This window comes from Cryptomeria japonica, chromosome 1 (assembly GCF_030272615.1).
Source record: "Cryptomeria japonica chromosome 1, Sugi_1.0, whole genome shotgun sequence".
In the NCBI taxonomy this organism is placed as follows: domain Eukaryota; kingdom Viridiplantae; phylum Streptophyta; class Pinopsida; order Cupressales; family Cupressaceae; genus Cryptomeria; species Cryptomeria japonica.
In genome coordinates, this window is record NC_081405.1 from 97,110,859 (window position 1) to 97,131,031 (window position 20,173).

General features: G+C 37.4%; 1 protein-coding gene across 1 annotated transcript in view; it reads left to right on the forward strand.

The window, feature by feature from the left end:
- LOC131041975 (peptidyl-prolyl cis-trans isomerase FKBP16-4, chloroplastic) overlaps positions 1–19,567 on the forward strand; it is a 45,302-nt gene extending 25,735 nt beyond the window's left edge. Inside the window, exons 5-9 of the mRNA XM_057975258.2 lie at positions 17,631–17,705; positions 18,150–18,239; positions 18,603–18,680; positions 19,312–19,352; positions 19,452–19,567. Coding sequence (XP_057831241.2) covers positions 17,631–17,705; positions 18,150–18,239; positions 18,603–18,680; positions 19,312–19,352; positions 19,452–19,479 — 312 coding nt within the window. The 3' untranslated portion in view covers positions 19,480–19,567. The remainder of the gene's footprint in view (positions 1–17,630; positions 17,706–18,149; positions 18,240–18,602; positions 18,681–19,311; positions 19,353–19,451) is intronic.
- The last annotated feature ends 606 nt before the right edge of the window (positions 19,568–20,173 follow it).

Consider the following 20,173-nt stretch of genomic DNA (forward strand, 5'->3'; position numbering starts at 1 on the left):
GCAAGAACACACAATTTCACCTTCAAAAATGCTAACACTTAGTCAAAATTGGATTTTACCCTAAAAACCCTTATTAGACCTAACCTCAGACCTATTTGACTCTCCTGAAAGGCTTACCTTACTTCAATCGTCTCAATTCTTGTGAGGATGCTTAACAACTTTCAAACTTTGACTGGACTCAGTTTGAATAACATCAAAAAGAAACCCTAAGGTTTAGCCCTAGCCCAGACAGACCACTCACTCACTCAAAACCCTAAAGCAGAGAGAAGAACAAGCAAAACAAAGCAAAAAAAGAAAGGGGGTCCCCATTCTAATGGGGCGATGTGTGAAATGGTCACAACACAATGTCAACAAGATTTACATTTGTTAATAATAGGGAATTAAGATTTATATGATATGTATGCTTAATTTCATATGTATACATATACACTCATAATACGTGAGAAATTAGTATATTAATGACCTAATCCTTAATCATTCTCTATTGCCCCTCATTTGGATTCATCGGATCTGTTAGGGGAAAGCAGTATTAATATCTCACAAGGTAGTTGAGCCTGAAGAGGTGGTATGGATGGGGGTTCCTAAAACCCTTAGGGAGCCCAAGAGGTGGTATGGACGGGTGTTCCTGAAACCCTTGGCCCTACTTGTGGAGAATAGTTTTCTATCGCCCTAACATAGTTATTCCTCATCCTCCGTTAGGGTTGATGAGTAGGAAAGAAGTAAGGATTGGGCTTAATATAGTAATTATCAATTGTATTATGAATACTAATGGTTCTCTAGTTTTAATAATTTGATTTAAGGCATAATAAGTATGATGAAGTATGTTTGATTATGGAAAACAGGCATACTCCTAGTAGGGAACATTACACATTTATATTTTCTATCATTGTTGGTGATGGTTTTTGATTGATTGACTTAGGTGCATCATACCACATGGCTCCTCATAGGGAGTGGTACTCCAATTACAAGGAGTGTGATGGTGGACAATTTTTCCTTTGTGATAACAACTTTGTATAGATTGTTGGTTAAGGAAAGGTGGAAGTGTCTTTCATGAATTGAAGAATGAGGTTACATCTATTACATATACCATGTTTGACTAGAAATTTGATTTCTATTGCCAAGATGATTGACTCAACTGTTCATGTCACATTTAATGGAAAATGATGCAAATTGGAAAGAGGAAATTTAGTGTTGGCTAAAGGAACGAGGCATGATACTCTCATTAGGATAGAGGCATCAACATTCTGTAGCGTTGTCGATGTTATTGAACTTGAATTAAGTTTGTTTTGGCATTATCAATTGGGTCATATTGGAGAGAAGGGCCTGAAAACTTTGGTGAAAAAGAATATGGTGGAAATTTTGTCAAACAATTCTATTGGTTATGAATTTTGTCAACGTTGTGTTTTTGGTAAGTAAAATAGGGCTCAATTTGCTTCATGCAGTTTAAGAGCAAGGGATGTGTTGGAAATGATCCATAGTTGATGTATTTGGTCCTATGGATGTACACTTAATTGGTAAGTTTTGATATTGTCTTTTTCACTAATGATCATTCAGAAGGTTTGGATATATTTTCTTAGAAAAAAGTATAAGGTATTTCTTATGTTTAAGGAGTTTAAAGCATTATTTGAGAATCAGGCCAATAAGAAAATCAAGGTGTTTAGGAAAGATAATGGTGGGGAGTATTACTTTAAGGAATTTGAGGCATATTGCAAGCACATTGGGATTTTTAGGCAAAGAACACCTTATGCACCACAATAAAACGGAGTGACGAAAAGGTTGAATAGAACCTTGTGATTAAGCTAGAATCTTGTTGAGCAATGTTGGTCTAGGATAGGATTTTTGGGCTAAGGAAATTAACATTACTTATTATTTGAAAAAACATGTCACCTATGTTTACAATTTAGGAGAATACATCATATAGAATGTGGACAAGTGAGAAGCTTGTGGTAATACATGTCAGAGTATTTGATTGTGATGCTTTTGTGCATGTTCCTAAAGATAAATGGTCTATGTTGGATATGGCAAGAATGTAAAAGGCTATAGGATTTGGAATCAAATAAACCATTAGGTTCTCTATTCAAGAGATGTTATGTTTAGGGAATTGAGAGTTTTGTCTAGAGAAAAGGAAAACTAGTCAAATGAAAATGAGTGGCAAGATGCATTTTGAACACAAATTAGATCAATAAGATGCATCTGGTGGTGAAAATTTAAGTGGAAATGATAGTGTCAATGGAGAAGAAGCAAGCATAGTTGACTTGAACAAACATGTTCAATGCACATCATAGTGTCACGTGATTATAAATTACAAATCCATACTAATATTTTAATAGGATTCATTCTTGGAAAACATGGGTACAAAACATTTAAAAGAAAAAAATGGATGGGTATGGAGGCAATAGTCTAGTGGGGTTGAGTGGAAGTGCCCCTAGTGCAATGTTGAGGCATGGAGCACTTTCTGCTAAGTCCAAATTAAGGCCTTTGAGACCACATAGACCTTCATGGCATATGCTATGAGTTTTTTCATAATTTATCACTTTAAGTATTAACCTATCATTGACAAATCAAGGCAATGTTGTCAAAGTTGCCATCATGTAAATGAGAAAATTTAAAAAAATGCTATTTTTTGGATTAGTGAATTTTCCTACTAGATCCATAAGTTTTTGATTTGTCAACAATCCTTTGGCAAGTTTATAGGTGACGTTGACATGATCTTTTGGAAGCCAAGTTTTCCCATCTAACTCATTGAATTTTGGTGGTTTCTTAGCAATTACTTGCCCAAAACTTGGTAGTGAGTTGTTGGATGAGTAACTTGCTAATCCTTTTTTAGCTCATGAGTTAGCAAGCTACTCACCAAAATTTAAAACTATATACAATCCAATGTGCACCACCCCTTTCACAATTTGGCATGTTCTGCAAATTTCCACAAACTTACACTTCTCTACACAAGTCATGCTAGCAATGTCTCTCCTCCAACATGGCCTGCATCTTATCAACTTTGAAATGGCCTCCCGATCCACCACCGTGGAACCCTTTAATAGAGTTATCCCTTGTTGAACTCCATAGAATAAATACTTGTCTCTAGAACAAAGTACTCCACTAGTGTGAAGTAATTTGCAAATGGGCTTCTATCTCTAGCCCATGGTTCCATGCATTTGCAAAATCAATATTTGTTGCATACAAATCCTTCATCCCCTACATGCCCACTATTTCAATTTTCATTGTGGGCAACTACACTTGCCTTCTACATAAGGCATCTATGATTTGATTTGACTTGCTAAACCTATGTTTCAATACAAAGGAAAAACCTTGCAAGTACTTTACCCACCTAATATGTCTTTGGTTTAGCTTTGCTTGGTTGTTGATGTATCTCAAAGCCTAATGTTCCATGTAAAGAACTAAATCCCTATACAACAAATAGTTCCTTCACTTTTGCAAAGCTTGAACAATGGCGTAGAAATCTTGGTCATACATTGAATACTTCTTCTTAGCATCATTCAATTACTCACCATAGAATGCAATTGATTTTCTTTCCTAAATCCAAAATGCACCTATATCAATTCCACTGGCATCACAGTCAACTTGAAATACCTTCCTATAATTTAGGAGCACCAATAGAGACTCCTTAGTCACTTTTTAAGGGAGCTCAAAATCTTTGGCTGCAATAGAAAGCCAATCAAACCTACCTTTTTGCTTACATTAAATAAGTGGTACACAAATACCATTTGAATTTATTATGACCTGTTAGATACACAATATGTTGAGGTGGGGGGGCGGGGGTGTGAATCAGTATATGCATAAACTTAGCTTCAACCCAATTCATCATTATTAGCATTTACCTATCTTTACTTAACAATCAAACAACTTATGAAATGGTGAAAATAATCACACATCCACACAAATGAACACTAGATATATGTGGAAACCCAAACCATGGTGAGAATAGCTGCTTGGATCCACTACCCAAATCCAAGATGAAACTTACAATGTTTATGGGCACCAAACCACCAGAGACACCAATCCCCTTACAATGAATTTGCATGCACCAACCCATAGGAGACACCAATCCTCTAATATAAAAAGTGAGCATCAACTCAAATTATGAGGCACCAACCTCAAATACAACAAGATATGAATTGTGAGGACCTTCCAAACTCAGACTACACCATTAATCAGATCTGATTTGCTACAAAACACTCTCTCAATGTGTATAGTTGTTATAAATTGATTTGCATACCTTAATTCATCTCTACTAATTGAATAACCAACTTGCACAATCTTTCCCACACTTACTTAGCAGGCACACTTGGAAAGAACCTAGATCAACAATATATATGTTTTACAAATATAATTACATTCACAAGTCAACCTAGAACATAATTACAACATCTGTAAGTTGACTACAACTAAATTCCTCAATCAAACGTGTAGTCAGCTAGGTCCTAAAGCCAACATGTTACTCCAGGAGTAAGGATATGCTATGCATTACCCAACTCAGACTCTACTGGCCCCAATGAACATCCACATGCTTCCTCCAGCTGGCACATGTTATCCTTCTTTGACGCATCAATCCGAAACATCATCACAGTTGGTCAACTAGCACAATGAACACGCTATCACTTCTACTTTTTGTCTGCTGATGATCAACCTCTAAAACTCTGGAATTGGATATATCATATGCAATTTTACTTCCAAACCGAAAATTAGAACTCTCAACTGTTGTTGAATTTGAAGCACAACACCATGATAGTGCAATAGGTGCACATACTATCTCTAAGCAACATACCTCAGAAACTCACTGTAAACACTTCCAGACCTCTGCAAATATGCTATACAATCAAGAACAACTGATATCGGAACATCATGATGACAATAAGAGATCTATACAACATACTTGACACTATCCTTCAAATGCTTGCATAATGTAGCAACTTCTAGATACCTTGACATAAATGACAACACTAACAACACATTTGACCTCAACACTGATTGCACCTTTGACATCAATGACAACACTGTGTCCAACATGAAGTTCCTATAGAAGCTCACTAGTCAATGAAACTTTTCACCTTTGTAGTACTTGCTACTTGACTATTGGTTTCTTTTTGTGGCTCAATCCTCAACTCATCTTGAGACATGACAAATATCAAGTATGATAGCTCTCTATGCATAATACTATGTTTCTTTAGGTTTCTATGCATAATACTATGTTTCTTTAGGTTTATAGTCAACTCCTTCAATTGCATGAAACCTTGCTAGAATTGTGCAAAACTTTCATCCTGTCTTATGAAACACCAAAATATCATCTAAATACATGATCATCAACTTACCATAAATGGTTTTAAGACTTCATTCATCATCCTTATGAATGTGCTTCAGGCATTTGGCAGCCCAAATGACATCACCATCTAATCATACAAGCCACCATTTGTTATCAATACATCTTCCACTCATCTCCTTTGATCTTGATTTGATGATAACCACTCTTGATGTCAATCTTCAAAAAAAGTGTTTGGCTTTGCTCAAACAATCTAGGAGATCATCCATCCACTATAACAAAAATTGTACTTGATGATAATTTTGTTTATTGTCCTAGGGTTTTGTTGTGACCATTTCACACATCGCCCCATTAAAATGGGGACCCCCTCTTTTTGCTCGTTTTTGCTCGCCTTTCGCTTTGCTTTTTAGGGTTTTGGTTTAGTTTGTCAGTTGTCTGGATTTAGGGTCAACCCTTAGGGTTTCTGTTACTGCGTTTTCAGGCCAAAGTCCAGTCAGTCTTGAGAGTTTTTCGAGTTTCCTTTCGTAGGATGCAATTTTGAATAAGGTGAATTCGCCAGAGGCTAAGTGAGTTGGTCTATTTTCAATTGGAATTTTGAATGAAGAGTCTAAATTTGTCTAAGTGTGAATGATGAAATTGCGAATTTTGTCCAATTGAGCGATTTTGACCAAATTTTGAAAATTTTGATATTTAGTCCCGGGCATTGAAAATGACTTGTTTTTACCTTGTGAAGTGATCAAAATCCCGAAATCATGATATTTTGGCCTGTAGGAGCAAGTTCGCTCCTGTCCCTCAGTGAAGGACCGGAGCTCGTTTTCAAAAATCTTACTGTCCCTGCAGGATCAAGATGATTTTTCGAGTGGAAGTGGTAAAGGGAGGCATGATCTTTCCGTTGAATATAATTTGAAGAATTTCATGAGCACGGAGATGCCCCAGGAGTGAAAATCGCTCCTGTCCCTTAGTGGAGGACCGGAGCTTAAAATCAAACATTGCCTTGTCCTTGCAGGATTTAAACAACTTGACGATTTGAAAAGATCAAAGGAGATATGTTTTATCAATTGAATATAACTTGAAGTGCCTTCGTGAAGAAAAACGGACCAAAATGCAAAGTTCGCTCCTGTCCCTCAGTCAGGGACCAGGGCGAAATTCAGTATAGCTCCCGTCCCTCTCCCAGGGACCAGTGCGAAATTCCTCATAGGGCAAAATTTGGGTGAAGATTGATTAAGTTTTGAGTTTGAAGCAAGAAAGGAGGATGAAATGAACCCATTGAAGACAAATTGAAGATTACAAGACATCAACAGGAGACTCAAATTGACCTAGGCGCTCCTGTCCCTCAGTCAGGGACCAGAGCGATTTTTGCCTTAGGTCAAATTTCTCGCCAAGTTTGAATGAATTCCAAGCCATGGATGAATGAAGGGATGCACAACAAGATCGTTCAAGATAAATTTTGGGGTTGGCAAAGTGTAATTGAGCTTGCACATGAAAATTCGCTCCTGTACCTCAGCTAGGGACCAGGGCGAAATGTTAGTTAATTCGCCTTTAAAAGTTTAAGATCACTCCAAGTCAAGAAGTAAGGTGGCAAGGACGATTTGAGGCGTCTCGATGAAGGACAAAGTTACAAGAACCGCTAAAGTTGAAAGAATTGCACCAAATGCCATAATTCGCTCCTGTCCCTCAGTCAGGGACCAGAGCGAAATTTCTATGAGGGCCTAAGTTTTGAAGGTTTATCAAGTTTCTAGTGTCCAAGAGGGATCAAAGGACCTCATTCTACATGGTGAAGGTGATTGCAAGTCGATACAAGCAAGGATGAGCCCAGAATACTCAAATTCGCTCCTGTCCCTCAGTCAGGGACCAGGGCGATATTTACCATATTGGCCAAATCCTTCAAAGTTCAAAAATCACGCCAAGTCAAGGTTGTACAAGGTTGCACAAGTGTCCAGGTGTCTTAAGAGGATGATATACAAATAAATTAAACATCAAAAGGTGATCAATTGAGCCAAGGAGACAACATCGCTCCTGTCCCTCACTCAGGGACCAGGGCGATTTTCACAAGATCATCCATTTTCCTTCAAAATCATGACAAGGCAAGGATACACAAGATCAAGGATATCGTTTGGAAGGCAATGAACAAGAAACAATGGTTACAAAGCGACAAATTTAGGCCAAGATACAAGGTTCGCTCCTGTCCCTCAGTCAGGGACCAGGGCGATAATCCTCCAAACATCAAAGTGCCTTGTTAACGGCAAATAGAACAAGCATGGAACGAAGGGATAACATTGTTTCTTCCTCATGATGAAATTTGGTGATCATAGAAGCTAAGATCAAGGAGAAAACACCAAAATCGCTCCTGTCCCTCAGCCAGGGACCAGGGCGATGATGGTCACAAGAGGCATTCATTTACGAAACCAAGTTAATCAAGTTCGAAATTCCTTGCAAATATGCCAGTTTCAACGTGAAGATGATGGTTTTGAACGTCGAAAGCACAAGAATCAACGTCAAAAGGATAATTCGCTCCTGTCCCTCAGTCAGGGACCAGAGCGATAGGTTCGTATCTTTCCCTTCTCCCAATTTTTGGCGCTAAAACAATTTTTTAAATTTTATTAAATGCTAGAAAAAATCGATAAATCAATTGATAGCATTTAAAAATTGCGCATAAGCATTAATTAATTAATTTTTGCCTATTTAAAAATCGAATTAATTAAAAAACGATGGCATTTAATTAATTAATTATTATTTTAAATAATAAAATGGGGCGCTTGGTGTTTATTTGTTTATTTTATAAAAGTCGGCCCTTGTTGTTTATTTAAAAATCATTTTAATTTCTTTATTTTGGCAAAGTCGGCCTAGAGGTAAATGGGAGGTGAGCGCTTATAAAAGGAGGGTGAAAATTTTCATTTTCACATTATCATTTTATCATTTTCCATATGCGATTTTGGAGAAGTGCGATTGGTATTCAAGTGGAGCGAATTTCCATTCCAAGGAAGGCGCAAACATCATCAAGGGAGTGCGAACTTGAAGTTAAAGTAAGGCGAACTCGCCAAAGACATTAAAGATCACGTCAAAGGCATCCCAAAGGTGGCGAAGTTGCTAGCTTGAGAGAGATCACGTTGAAGTCACCAAATTTCGAGTTTTGCCTAGGCGATTTTCTTCTTTTTTGCATTTTAGAGTTAAGCTCTCAAGTGAGGTATGGCGATGTGATCCCTTGTTTTAAATTTTGAATTTTGATCGTCATTGCTTCAAATTTTTGAATTTTGAAATTTTGAATTTCAAATAGCTCGATCGTTTTTTAGGTAATGATAACTCAAAGACTTATCATGAAGTTTCCTAAAATTAATCTTTAATCTAATCTATGTTATGCATTGCAATATCTAGTTACTTATTGTGAAATGTTGTGTAGGTATGGCGACCCCGAAGGCGGGAGCATCCACCAGTCGTCCAGCTCTCATGAAGGAAGATCAAAAGACCGAAGAAGTGGAGACCAAGATCGTGTCTAAATGGAGCAACATTGGAGATACCAACTTGGGCAACTTCAGTACGAAGAAGTTTCGAGAGGTCCCCTACATTGGCAAGCCATCACCTGTCGCCCGGAGGATAATTGAAAGTGGCATCATTAAGGCGGCCGGCTTCCCTCTAGCAGTACAGTGCCATGAGTTGATGATCGAGTGTGCTCGTCATTATGATCCCCAGTCCAGAACGATCGTGTCCAAGGAAGGAAACACTTTAGCTTATCTTTCAAAGGAAGCTATAAGTGAGGCTTTCCATCTTCCAGAGCACAGAGATATGATCTACAAGAGCATAGAAGGAGCCAGGTCAATGTACGAAGATGATCCAGATGCTTGCCTAGGCATCATCAACAAGAACTGGTTACTCAAGAGTCGTCCTCGCCTGAGCAAGGTACCGAACACACCACACAGGATTGATTTCCAGGAGGAGTACAGAGATTTGATTACAATGCTCAACCGAGTCACAGGAGCCCCTCAGGCCTTCTACTTTGAGAAGTGGATGTTCTACTTCATCCAGGTGATAGTTCAGGGAAAGGGAACAATTCATTGGGCTAGAATGATTAGCCATTGCTTGGACGTACAGTTGAGGAGACTCAAGGCTACCAAGTCCTTCCACATGAGTTCATATGTTATATATGCCTTGATCAGGAGTTTCGAGTATGCAGGACTACCTCACAGAGGAGTGATTGGAAGAGGACCCGGCGAGGTCAGAGTTTGTGATTCCTATGTTCACTTGCATCATCCGCCAGGAAGCAACTACAAGCTAGTTAATGATACCTTCACAATGAACATTATGAGGACGTTGCAAGGCGGGATCCACAGTAGATTATCTCAGGACGCGCAGGAACTAGTAAAGAGGTACGGTGCTTGGTTTATCCAATTTCCGAAGTTCACTTATATCAGAGTTCATGGATGTCCTTCACCTCCATACATGTTGTCGAGATATCCGACAGACAGAATCGTGTTACTTGAGGTAACAAGACAGTTGGCAGCTTATGCGAAGGCATTCAGACACAGGCATGGGAATGGAGTTCCGGTACCTATCATATTGGGCAATTCAGTTGAGGTATGTCCTAATGCTTTAGCCATGGATGATGCAGAGAAGGAGTTAGCTTTGTATTCTTTTTCATTCTTTGCTTTGAGGGAGAGCTTTGATCCACATGGATATATAGAGGAGACAGTCGGTAGGAAGTTTAAGCATGAGTTTCAGATAGAAGATTTTATGATGAATCTCTTAGACGATCTTGAAGTAAAAAGAAAGATGCATTCTAGATTGCCTTTGGATTTCATCAGGAAGTGCAAGATTTACAGAGTGGCCGACCAAGCTCAGGACAGTGGCAGACATCTCCAGTCATCCTATGATCGAGAAAGCAAATCAATAAGGTTAGATTGGAATGAGCCCGAGGTCGTGGATCTAGATACTTTGATGGCTCCAGTCTTGTCTTGCACTCGCAGATGGGTTGATGTGCAACATCAGAAGTTGAGAGAGCAAGGCATAGCTATGACTTTCACTTTGGAAGAGAAACCAGCCAAAGGTGGAGCTAGCGTAAGCGAAGGTAATCCTAATCCCAGAAATGCAAATGAAGGCAACCTTCGAAGTGCAAGTGAAGGCGATCTCCATCCAAGGGGCTCGAAGAGGAAAGAGAGACCGGGAAAGAGAGAATCTTCCAAGAAGAAACAAGAAGCCAGCCGAGATCGGTCATCCGGTACATCTTCTCGACAAGAGAAAAGGACACTTGAAGTGGAAGAGTCTATGGAGTCGATGGTTCAGAATGATAAAGAAGGACAGGTACCTCAAGGGTCACCAAGTGGATCTCTCCAAGATTATGAGTTAAATGAAGACAAGAATAATGACGAAGTAACATCTCCTCACAGAGAAGAAGAAGTATTGCATAAGGAAATACAGGTCAAAGAGACAGATCAGCCATCCCAGATTGGTTGAAGGAAAGATTAACCAAGGTGATCTTAATAGAGGACGAGGACAATATAATTGATTTGGAGAGCCTTGTTGGACATTCCCAGGAAATGACAGAGAAGAGAAAGGCGACCAAGATGTCCAAGATGATTAGAGATGAGACTGGATCCAGAAAATTACAGATAGCTACACCGGCAGTGGACAAGTATGAAGGTGAGATCTTAGCAGAGGAATATGATATAGAGACATTTGAGCTAGGTCCATCCACAGCCGAGCAGACACTAGATGATGCCACCGATTCGTTTGAAGCATTGAAGGACAAGCTTAGGGAAGAAATGGAGAAGAATAGGGAGCTTGAGAGAGAGGTCGGTGCATGGAGAACATATTTCAGCCATCTCAATCAGCCTTTAGGACGTCAGGATCCAGCAAGATCACCCATACAGGCGCTTCCCCTTCAATCAATTGGTGACGCAGAGAGATTCAGGAGTATGGTCCAGCGTATGAGTACTTGGATGGATAAATCTCATACAGTTGACGTAGAATTTGCAACAAGGATGATGCAGACCATTCACCGAGCTATTCAGGTTCTTGAGATCATCCACAATTTGATGATAACGGTAGCTGCTTTTGCTCATACCAAGGATGTTGTCATTCCTGTCTTGAAAGTAATTAGACAGACATCAAGGAAGGTCTTAGCACAGGAAAAGATTATGGATGGAGGACCTCACAGTTTACTTCAGTGGTCAACCTTACTCCAGATGAAGGAAGTTCTCTTTGAGGACATCAGTACTAGATGCAGTCATGTTGAGGAGGTGATCAACCCGATCCAGGACAGAGTATTTGAGGTACTTCGTACCATTCTTGGCAGGAGGATCGAAGTTGAGACAGATGTGGATTTGCAGGAATTGGAAGGTAGGATCAAGGTCATCTTTTGCAAGGATGCTAATATCACAGATGAGCAACAGGACCAGATGTTTGCTACCATGCTCCTGATCGAAAAGACTAAGGAACTTGACTTACATGGGACGCAGCTCTTCTAGATGCATTTGATCAGGTCATCCACTTGGAAGAAAGAATGAAGAATCTTCCCGAGATTCCAATTGCTGAGATCGAGGGAATCGTATCAAGATTCATTGCATATGCTAAAAAGGAGCATTGGAAAGGGAATAAGATTCTAGATGAGAGGTTGTTATAGATGACATGGCACCTTAATTGTCATTGGTCTATGTCTCCTAGATTTTCGTGCCAAATTTAATAATTGGCTATGCATTTAATGTTGTGCAATAAAAGGGGAACTTTTGTAATAAAACCCTAATTAGGGTTTAGGTGTCATAATCTTGACCATTGATCTGCTTTTGATCTAGACCATTCATTGTAATTGAGGATGCTATTTATACCCTCATTTCATTTCATTTTCATAAGTAGATGTAAGAAGAAGATTAGATTATTGATGTATTAGAGAGATTAGAGTTTAGAAGCAATTTACTTTTGTAGCAGGATTGAGTTTTGAGGAAAGAATTCAAACAATTGTTGTACATGATGACTTTGGAATCAATGAAATATTGAAGTTATGGTGTTTTGTTGCAATTCTCTTGGTTATCTTCATGGTTGTTCATTTTTCTTGACACATTCTCAATCAAAGTAGTGTGTTAATTCGAAGGACAAAGTGTTGGACTTGATCTTTGGTAGGATTCGCTTTCCAAACCACTAGCTTCTTGCTGATTGTAGGAACGCCTTGCGTGGTCGACTGGAGATATTGGAATCACTCAAACCTTCAATCATTGTTGTATCTTGGATATGTACCTTCGTGGTAGTGTCTTTGATCTTTGATGTATTGAAAATCATTTGTTATCTTAGAAGATCGCATCAATTTTAATTGAGTTGTTAATTTATGGCAAAATTGAAGTTGGTAGAATCTTGCCAAGTCTTGTCCACATGAAGTCATTCTTAGGGTTAGACTAGATTAGACCTCTTGCAACCCTATCCTTTTGTTATTTCTTGAAAAACTTCTTTAGTTTAGCAAAATCTTCGGTAACGTAAGGCCCCTTGAGGACACAACAAATCACAACGACCACTGGTGCTTATCCACACGTAGAGACCCTACTTACAAGAACATTGGAGTCATCTTAACTGATCCTTCTTGCGAAATCTTCAGCAGTTAGCAACTTTATTCAAGAGAGGATAAGATGCCTTTGGGTATTTTATTCTGTGTATGATTGTGTATAAAATACACGTCAACAGGTTTGTGCACATATATTTTTTACCTCCCTTCTTTAGCACAAGTAGTGCAAGCATTGTACATGAGCTCATTCTTTCTTTGATAAAACTCTTTCCAACAAAATTTATTTGGCAAATTAGATCTTGAGATTTAATCAATACAATGTGAGATTCTTTGCACTAGTGACAATCTCTCTAGTATCTCATTGTTAATAAGTTCTATGTACTCCTATAGTAGCACTACAACTCCTAGCTCCTCTGCATTGTGTGGTAACTTCTCTTTTGGCACTGGCTTGAGAATTACCACATAACACTTCTCCATCTATTTACATTTTCTATTTGTCTCCCTTCTTTGGCACAAGTATTGCAAGCACTACACATGAGCTTGTTCTTTCTTTGATTAAACCTCTTTCCAACATACTTTATTTGGAAAACTAGCTCTTCGTATTAAATCAATACACAATATGGGATACTTTGCATTAGTGACAATCCCTTTTGTATCTCATTGTCGATGATTTCTATGACAATCCCTTTGGTATCTCATTGTTGATGATTTCCATTACTCCTTGAGTAACCCTACAACTCCTAGCTCCGTTGAGTTATGCACTAACTTCTATTTTGGCATGGGCTTGAGCATTAACACATATCACTCCATCTTCTTCATCTCCTTGAGAAACTCTATTGCTTATACAAACATCACCTAGCCTATTGCAGTATCTTCTTTTGCCTTCATGTGTCCTAATCAAACTTCTTAGCATTCTTTGTGATAGTAAAGGTGTTCTTCTACCCATAATGGATTACATTTTTTTGTCATATTGCCACAACTTGCCCAACAACACATGGCATGTATCCATAGGGATCACATTGTGCCATATCTCACCTATGTATCCTTTGATGTTGAATGCAACCTTGCATTGTTTTGTCATAGTGATATGCCATCCCTTTTGCAATCAAGAGACTATATAGTGTGAGGTGTGTGATAATTTTTAACCCCAAAATTTGAACCATTTATACAAACATAAGGCTATATATGCCACTTTTATCAATTGTAAATTTGCAACACCCATTGTCTAACTTGTACTTGGTGTGAAAGAGGCTCTTCCTCAACCATGTTTCATTATCCTCTTTGATTGGTTTGAGCAATACTCTCACTTAGCTTCCAAACACTCTATGCCTAATAACCTGCCTATCCACATCTATAGCTTATTCCTCTAAAGCCATCTCCTTTGCAGTTTGCTTAGCTTTTGAGCTTTGTGATGAACTTGATTCCATTGCTTCTTTTATGCATAGGCTTGTCTTCTAATGCCATATTTTCTTGTATTGTATTTGCCATTTCCTCTTGAATTCTTTTTGTAGGACAACTTCTCTATTCCAAGCACTGTATGGTAGGTCTCTTCTATAGAGTGTATATTAACTGAGTTATCGGGTTCTCCTCTGGACCCCCCTGGTTTGAACTGGTTCGTGGTTTTGGGCCTGGTTCGACTGGGTTCGACCAGGGTTCTTAAAACCCAGAGGTGGTTCATCCTGGTTCGAACCCGGGCGAACCCAGGTCGAACCAAAGAGAACCACAGAGAACCCAAAGCGAACCCGAGCATCTAGGCGGCCCAAAAAGTGATTTTTTATGCCAATTTTTTTTTTTTTCAATTCCACCTAGGTGGTTCGTCCTGTTTTTGCTGTTTGTACAAAATTTTCCATCAGTCATGTGTATCTACGCATGGCACACATGCGATGATTCCTCAACTTTCACCAATGGCAGCACCTATTCCACAAACTTAAACCTAGTTATGAACGATCTGTATCTTAATGCACCTAAAAATTCAGGATTTAACACTTCTTCCCATGGCCAATCTCCTAGTAAGGTCTATGGTCTGCTCTAGTGCGCTGGAACTATATCAGCAGATAGATGCTCAAAATGTGCAGTGGAAGCAAATAAAACCCTTCACGACCTTTGTCCCAACGACATAGGTGGGAAAATATGGTTGGATGACTGTTTCGTGCACTATCACAATTCTAATTTCATTTCAAGACTAGATACTAAAAGAATTCTCTTGGTGAACACGATGGATATTACTAAAAGTAGAGATGCTTTTGAGAACACAACCAGCAGCCTTCTGTCAAATTTGTTTGAGAAAGCTTACATCCCTGCAAATAAGCATTTCGCTGCTGGAACAGCCATATATAATGCTAGTGGAACATTATATGGTTTAGTTCAGTGTTGGAGAGATATATTAGTACAAGATTGCAGAACATGTTTGGCTAGAGCAAGAGCAAATTTGAGCAATTGTTGTTCTACAAAACAAGGAGCCCAGTTTCTGAGCACGAGCTGCAGGGCAAGAAATGAGATCTACCCAATTGAAACCTACTATTGAGATAGGGATACTTGAATATTTTGTCATTTTGATATTAAACTTGATGTATATGATGCTATTATGGTATGATCATGATGCTATGATTACAAGTTTATGTTTGTTTTGTTGTTTATATGATGCTATGTGACATGCTAATCTTAATTCATGCTTATAGGCTGCACACATATTAAAATATATATATATATATAAAATTTACATGTTTTTGTACTAACGAACCCAAACAAACCCAAATGAACCCAAACCCCTTTTCAAAATTTTGCCGTACCGGCATACCGATTCTTCGAACCCGAACCAATGCCCGAACCCGAACCGGCAAGCTAGTATATTAAGAAAACATATTTCATCTTGAACAAATAGGTTCATACACTCTGTGTCATTTTCTATATGACCAGCCCAAATGCTGAGTGTATAGAACTCCTCCATATCCTCTTTAAGAGACCTCTCTACTTGGAATGGATTTTTGAGCTTTTGAGTAGATCCATTATGTAATTCTCTTGCATGAACTTTCCCTCGATCTCCTTGCCTAGGTGGTCCCAATCTGCAATCTTCCTCTTATCCTTCTTAATACATTCATTCTGCCCAAAGTCGCATCACAATGTGGTGTGTCCCTTCAATTTTGTGTTCACATATTTGACACTATGGGGGTTCTCAATCAACTTAAATTCAAAATTCTTCCAAAACTTTGTGATCTAGCTTATAAACTCCTCCAATTCAAGCTTCCTAAATAGGTTGGAAGATCAAACCTTAGTTTGTTTCCAACTTTCTTTACGGCTTCAACATCTTCCCTCTTATCCTTTCTATTGTCCTTCATCACAACCATTTTTCTTCTTTGTGTGGGCGCTGTGATGTTCAGCCTCACTAAAGGGCTCTCAACATGTCAGCAAGGTCCACCACACAAAATTGACTGCCAATTCGGTTGTTTCCTATTTCTCTCTTCCTCTCTTTGCCATAGCTCCTTACCTGCAATTCAACACATGCACAAGTGCACTTTGTTAGAAAGGTCACACAACTCTCACTCATAGAACTTGGGCCCTAGTTTGATACTGCTTGATGCAAACTGTTTGCTAGTTGTTCAATTAACCTGCATGTGGTTTTTGTCACAATATATTTCTGATAAGGAAATATTTTATGTCGACTGCCATTCTTTTAGAGATTAAACTTCTTTATCCTCCTCTTTCTTATCTCCGAAATTGGGTAAGAACCATCAAATAATCAGCTTTGACGTCATAGATGTGTGCATTTTTATTCTTAGACCAACTGTTTTTTGCATGGTTCTTATCATTTGTGATAGAATTTTATTCTTAAAATTGAGGCAGTTTTTATCTTTGCTTGCATTTCTTTCAGATTAGTTATGGCATCATTGTTTGAACTTTGACCAAACCATTATCAACACAGTTGATTGCATGGCTTGAGGATTCCTCTTGGTTAGTTGGGGTAATGTTCCTACCAGTCATGAGTTGAGTTGGATCACCATATTCATCACAGGATTAGGTTCTGTCACCTCTGTAGTTTTTGTGAGGTGGAGAATGATGAACGTCTTATTTTAGGTGCCTGCCTTGCTATGAAATCTGGGGAAGGTGCTATTGTTTATGTAAAGGCTTGGGAGGTTCCTTGTCCACCTTCGATGATTATCTTGACAAGTGGTGTTTGGTCCTTTTCCTCGAGGAGGTTATTGCTCCAATACGTAGGAGATTTCAGGGAATCTCACGAACTCTAATGCTGATCTTTTGTTCAGTGTTTCTCAACAACTGGCAGTTCACATGTCACGAAGATAGTGTCTATCTAGGATATACTAGTTCTCTTTTGCATATAGTAAGCGTTGTCGATACAATGCTCTGCAATGATTTATAAGGAGCTTGGAAACCCATCTAGATCTTACAAGCATTATTTATAAGCCTATCAACTATTTACTAGCAAGCTGCCATTCTTATGTATATATACATGTACTTGCTGACAAGTCAATAATTTCAACTTAATAATAACAATGTTTTTAGAGTACAGTAATGAAATGGTTCTCAGATGGTAGGATTACAACACTACACCTTAGCTTGAACTATCCCATCATACTAGAACAAATATTATTTCACATAAGCTCAATATATAAAATCTATTCAGATTTTAGGTGTAGATTTATCAAATTCTAATTTTTTTATGGGGCTCATGAATTCCTCTTACAATTCTCTATAAATGCCTTTCAATGTATCACAATATAATCTAGATTCTACAAGGATGATGTGGCTTTGTTGATCCTCTGCTATTATTGGTTTATATCTAGGCATTAGTGTATGCCAGGTTTGCTGTATTCAGATGTTTATGAGTCTACTATTTGTTAATTTTAGTTATGTGGCCAGGTACACTATGTAGCAAAATGGAGAGGTGTTACTTTTATGACTAGTAGACAAGGCATGGGCGTTACTGGTGGCACTGTAAGTAAAACTGATCATAGAACTCCTTGTCAGTCCAGAACATTTAGTTAATGCAATGACACTTGATATGAAACATATCAGTTAATTATTTATGTATCCCAACCAAGCTTAAAAAGCATATATTATTTCTTTGATGATATTTTGAGTACTTCAAGAGAAGTGAGAACAAAATAGATATGGTTGTTCTTTAGAAGTTTTTGACCAACGGAACAAAATAATATTACTTTGCTTTAATCTATAAGGGAACACTTTCAGATAGTATGAGCTTCTGTATGTTTTGTATTTGTGTCAGGCGCTTCAAGATATTGAAGGATTTAAGACGTGTTCAAGCATTATGGTTGTTAATGTTATATAATGCCATTTTTGCTAGATGAGTTTGGAAACTGGAACATTTTTAATGTTTGTGACTTTGTTTCATCAAAATTTACTTGTGGACATTTGCAGCCCTATGGATTTGATGTGGGGGCATCTGAAAGAGGAAATGTTCTAAAGGGGTTGGACTTGGGAGTTCAAGGCATGAAAGTTGGAGGGCAGGTGAAAAATAGCATTCTTTTCTGGTAGATCGTTTCTCTTAAATTAATGAGGAATTATTCAAAAGGGTTATTAAACTTGGTGTTGTTAAATAAGTTCGCTTTTAGATATTAGTAAAGGGTTAACATGAATTAGGCATGCATAATATCATTGTGTGCAATGGCAATCAAGAAGTGTGATGTGCAGGGGTCCTTTGCATGAACTTTATCATAGCAACTGTAAAATGGCTAGACTTTGAAGTGAAAGGGAAAAATATTGCTAAAAGATATAAATATAACAGAATACCTTGTCAAAGTTTAAAGTTTGAAACTTCAACATCTGAAATTGAGATTTTCCATTATCTGAAAAAAAATTCATCATCTGCAGCGCTTGCTAATAGTACCACCTGAGCTTGCATATGGCAATAAAGGAATTCAAGAGATTCCACCAAATGCAACACTTGAGGTAATATTTGTTTACCATTAGTTTTGCATGCCAGAACTTATTGAGTTAAATCGTTTCTCAATTCTTCTGAAAATGAATCTATGTGACATTTTCTTTTCTGCTTTAAAAGATATTTTGGTGTTGTAAACTGAAATTTATTCTACATGTAGCTTAGAAGTGTTTCTTCAAAATTTGTTTACAAATGAATCCGGGTACTTTTCTGTAACAATAATGAGATCTTAGGTTTGCAATATTTTAATATGATTTGCATTCTTTTCTGGTAGATTGTTTCTCTTAAATTAGAGAGCTCATTTCCCCCAATATATATCTATCTTTAATTGGTTATTATACCTTAGAAACAAAGGGATTATTATTTGTTGTTTTTAAATTACAAAGTTTAAATTATATATATATATATTCCAATCCCTTAGATGACACTTGAAATGTAAGTGAAGTGAACTTTTAAAGTTAAAGAAAATTTTGTTGTTTGCAATTATCTTTTATCTTCAATTATAGTGAATTTTATTCGACAAATGTATATATAAAATATATGAGACAGTACAGTACATACTCCATATCTTATAGATATTTTAAAAGAAAAAAATGTTGATTTTAAAAAACATTGGAGGCTAATAATATGTTCTTATTGCAGTTTGACTTGGAGCTACTTAGCATTAAACAAAATGCTTTTGGGTAAGATATCAATAATTCCTCTTCCTTATTATAAAGGAATTAAATTCAAATAATATTAATAATCCTTTTCATTAATTTTACTTTTATTTTCATTTTCAGGTCACCTGTAAAAATTGTTGAAGGATAAATACAAGATTTATGTAATTATCATACACTATTCATTGCAGCTTTTTAGCACAATCTCGATTTATTTATAAAATACGTCTTTTGTTTCCTCTTAATCTTTTATATGTTTTGAGATTGAAAGCTTCTCAAAGGTGAAAAGTCTACCTGATCATTGATTTTGTACAATTTAATAAATGAATGTTGCTACACATTTTTCTTTAAATTTGTGGCCAATAGATAATCATATATTATTATTATTGATGAAAAATACAAAGCATGTCTATAGTTTGTGAAATTTATGTAAATCAATGAAAGGACACACTCGAAAAGAAGGTTATAAGACGGGTTTAGTTCCTTGCTTTGTAGTGCTTTTTTTAATGTTGTTTTGGGATGATTAAAGTTGGTAGGATTCAATAGAAGAAAGAAGACTATCTTAAAGCTACCAATTATTTGTATTAGTTCCATTCTTTTGCCTATTGGCAATGAAAGAGTTCTATTAATGTCCATGTGTACCACATTGTATCCTTGCAATCTAATTATGTATCCTTGCAATCTAACTAATAATTAGACAAGACTATTAGCAATAATGTTTGGAACCTAAGTTATTCACCAATTGATGGGTCACATAAGAGACACCTTTCACAATTGTGGCCTTTAAACCAATGTAAATGATCTTGCTTCATAAATTTGTTTCATTTTCCAAGGTATCGGATCCT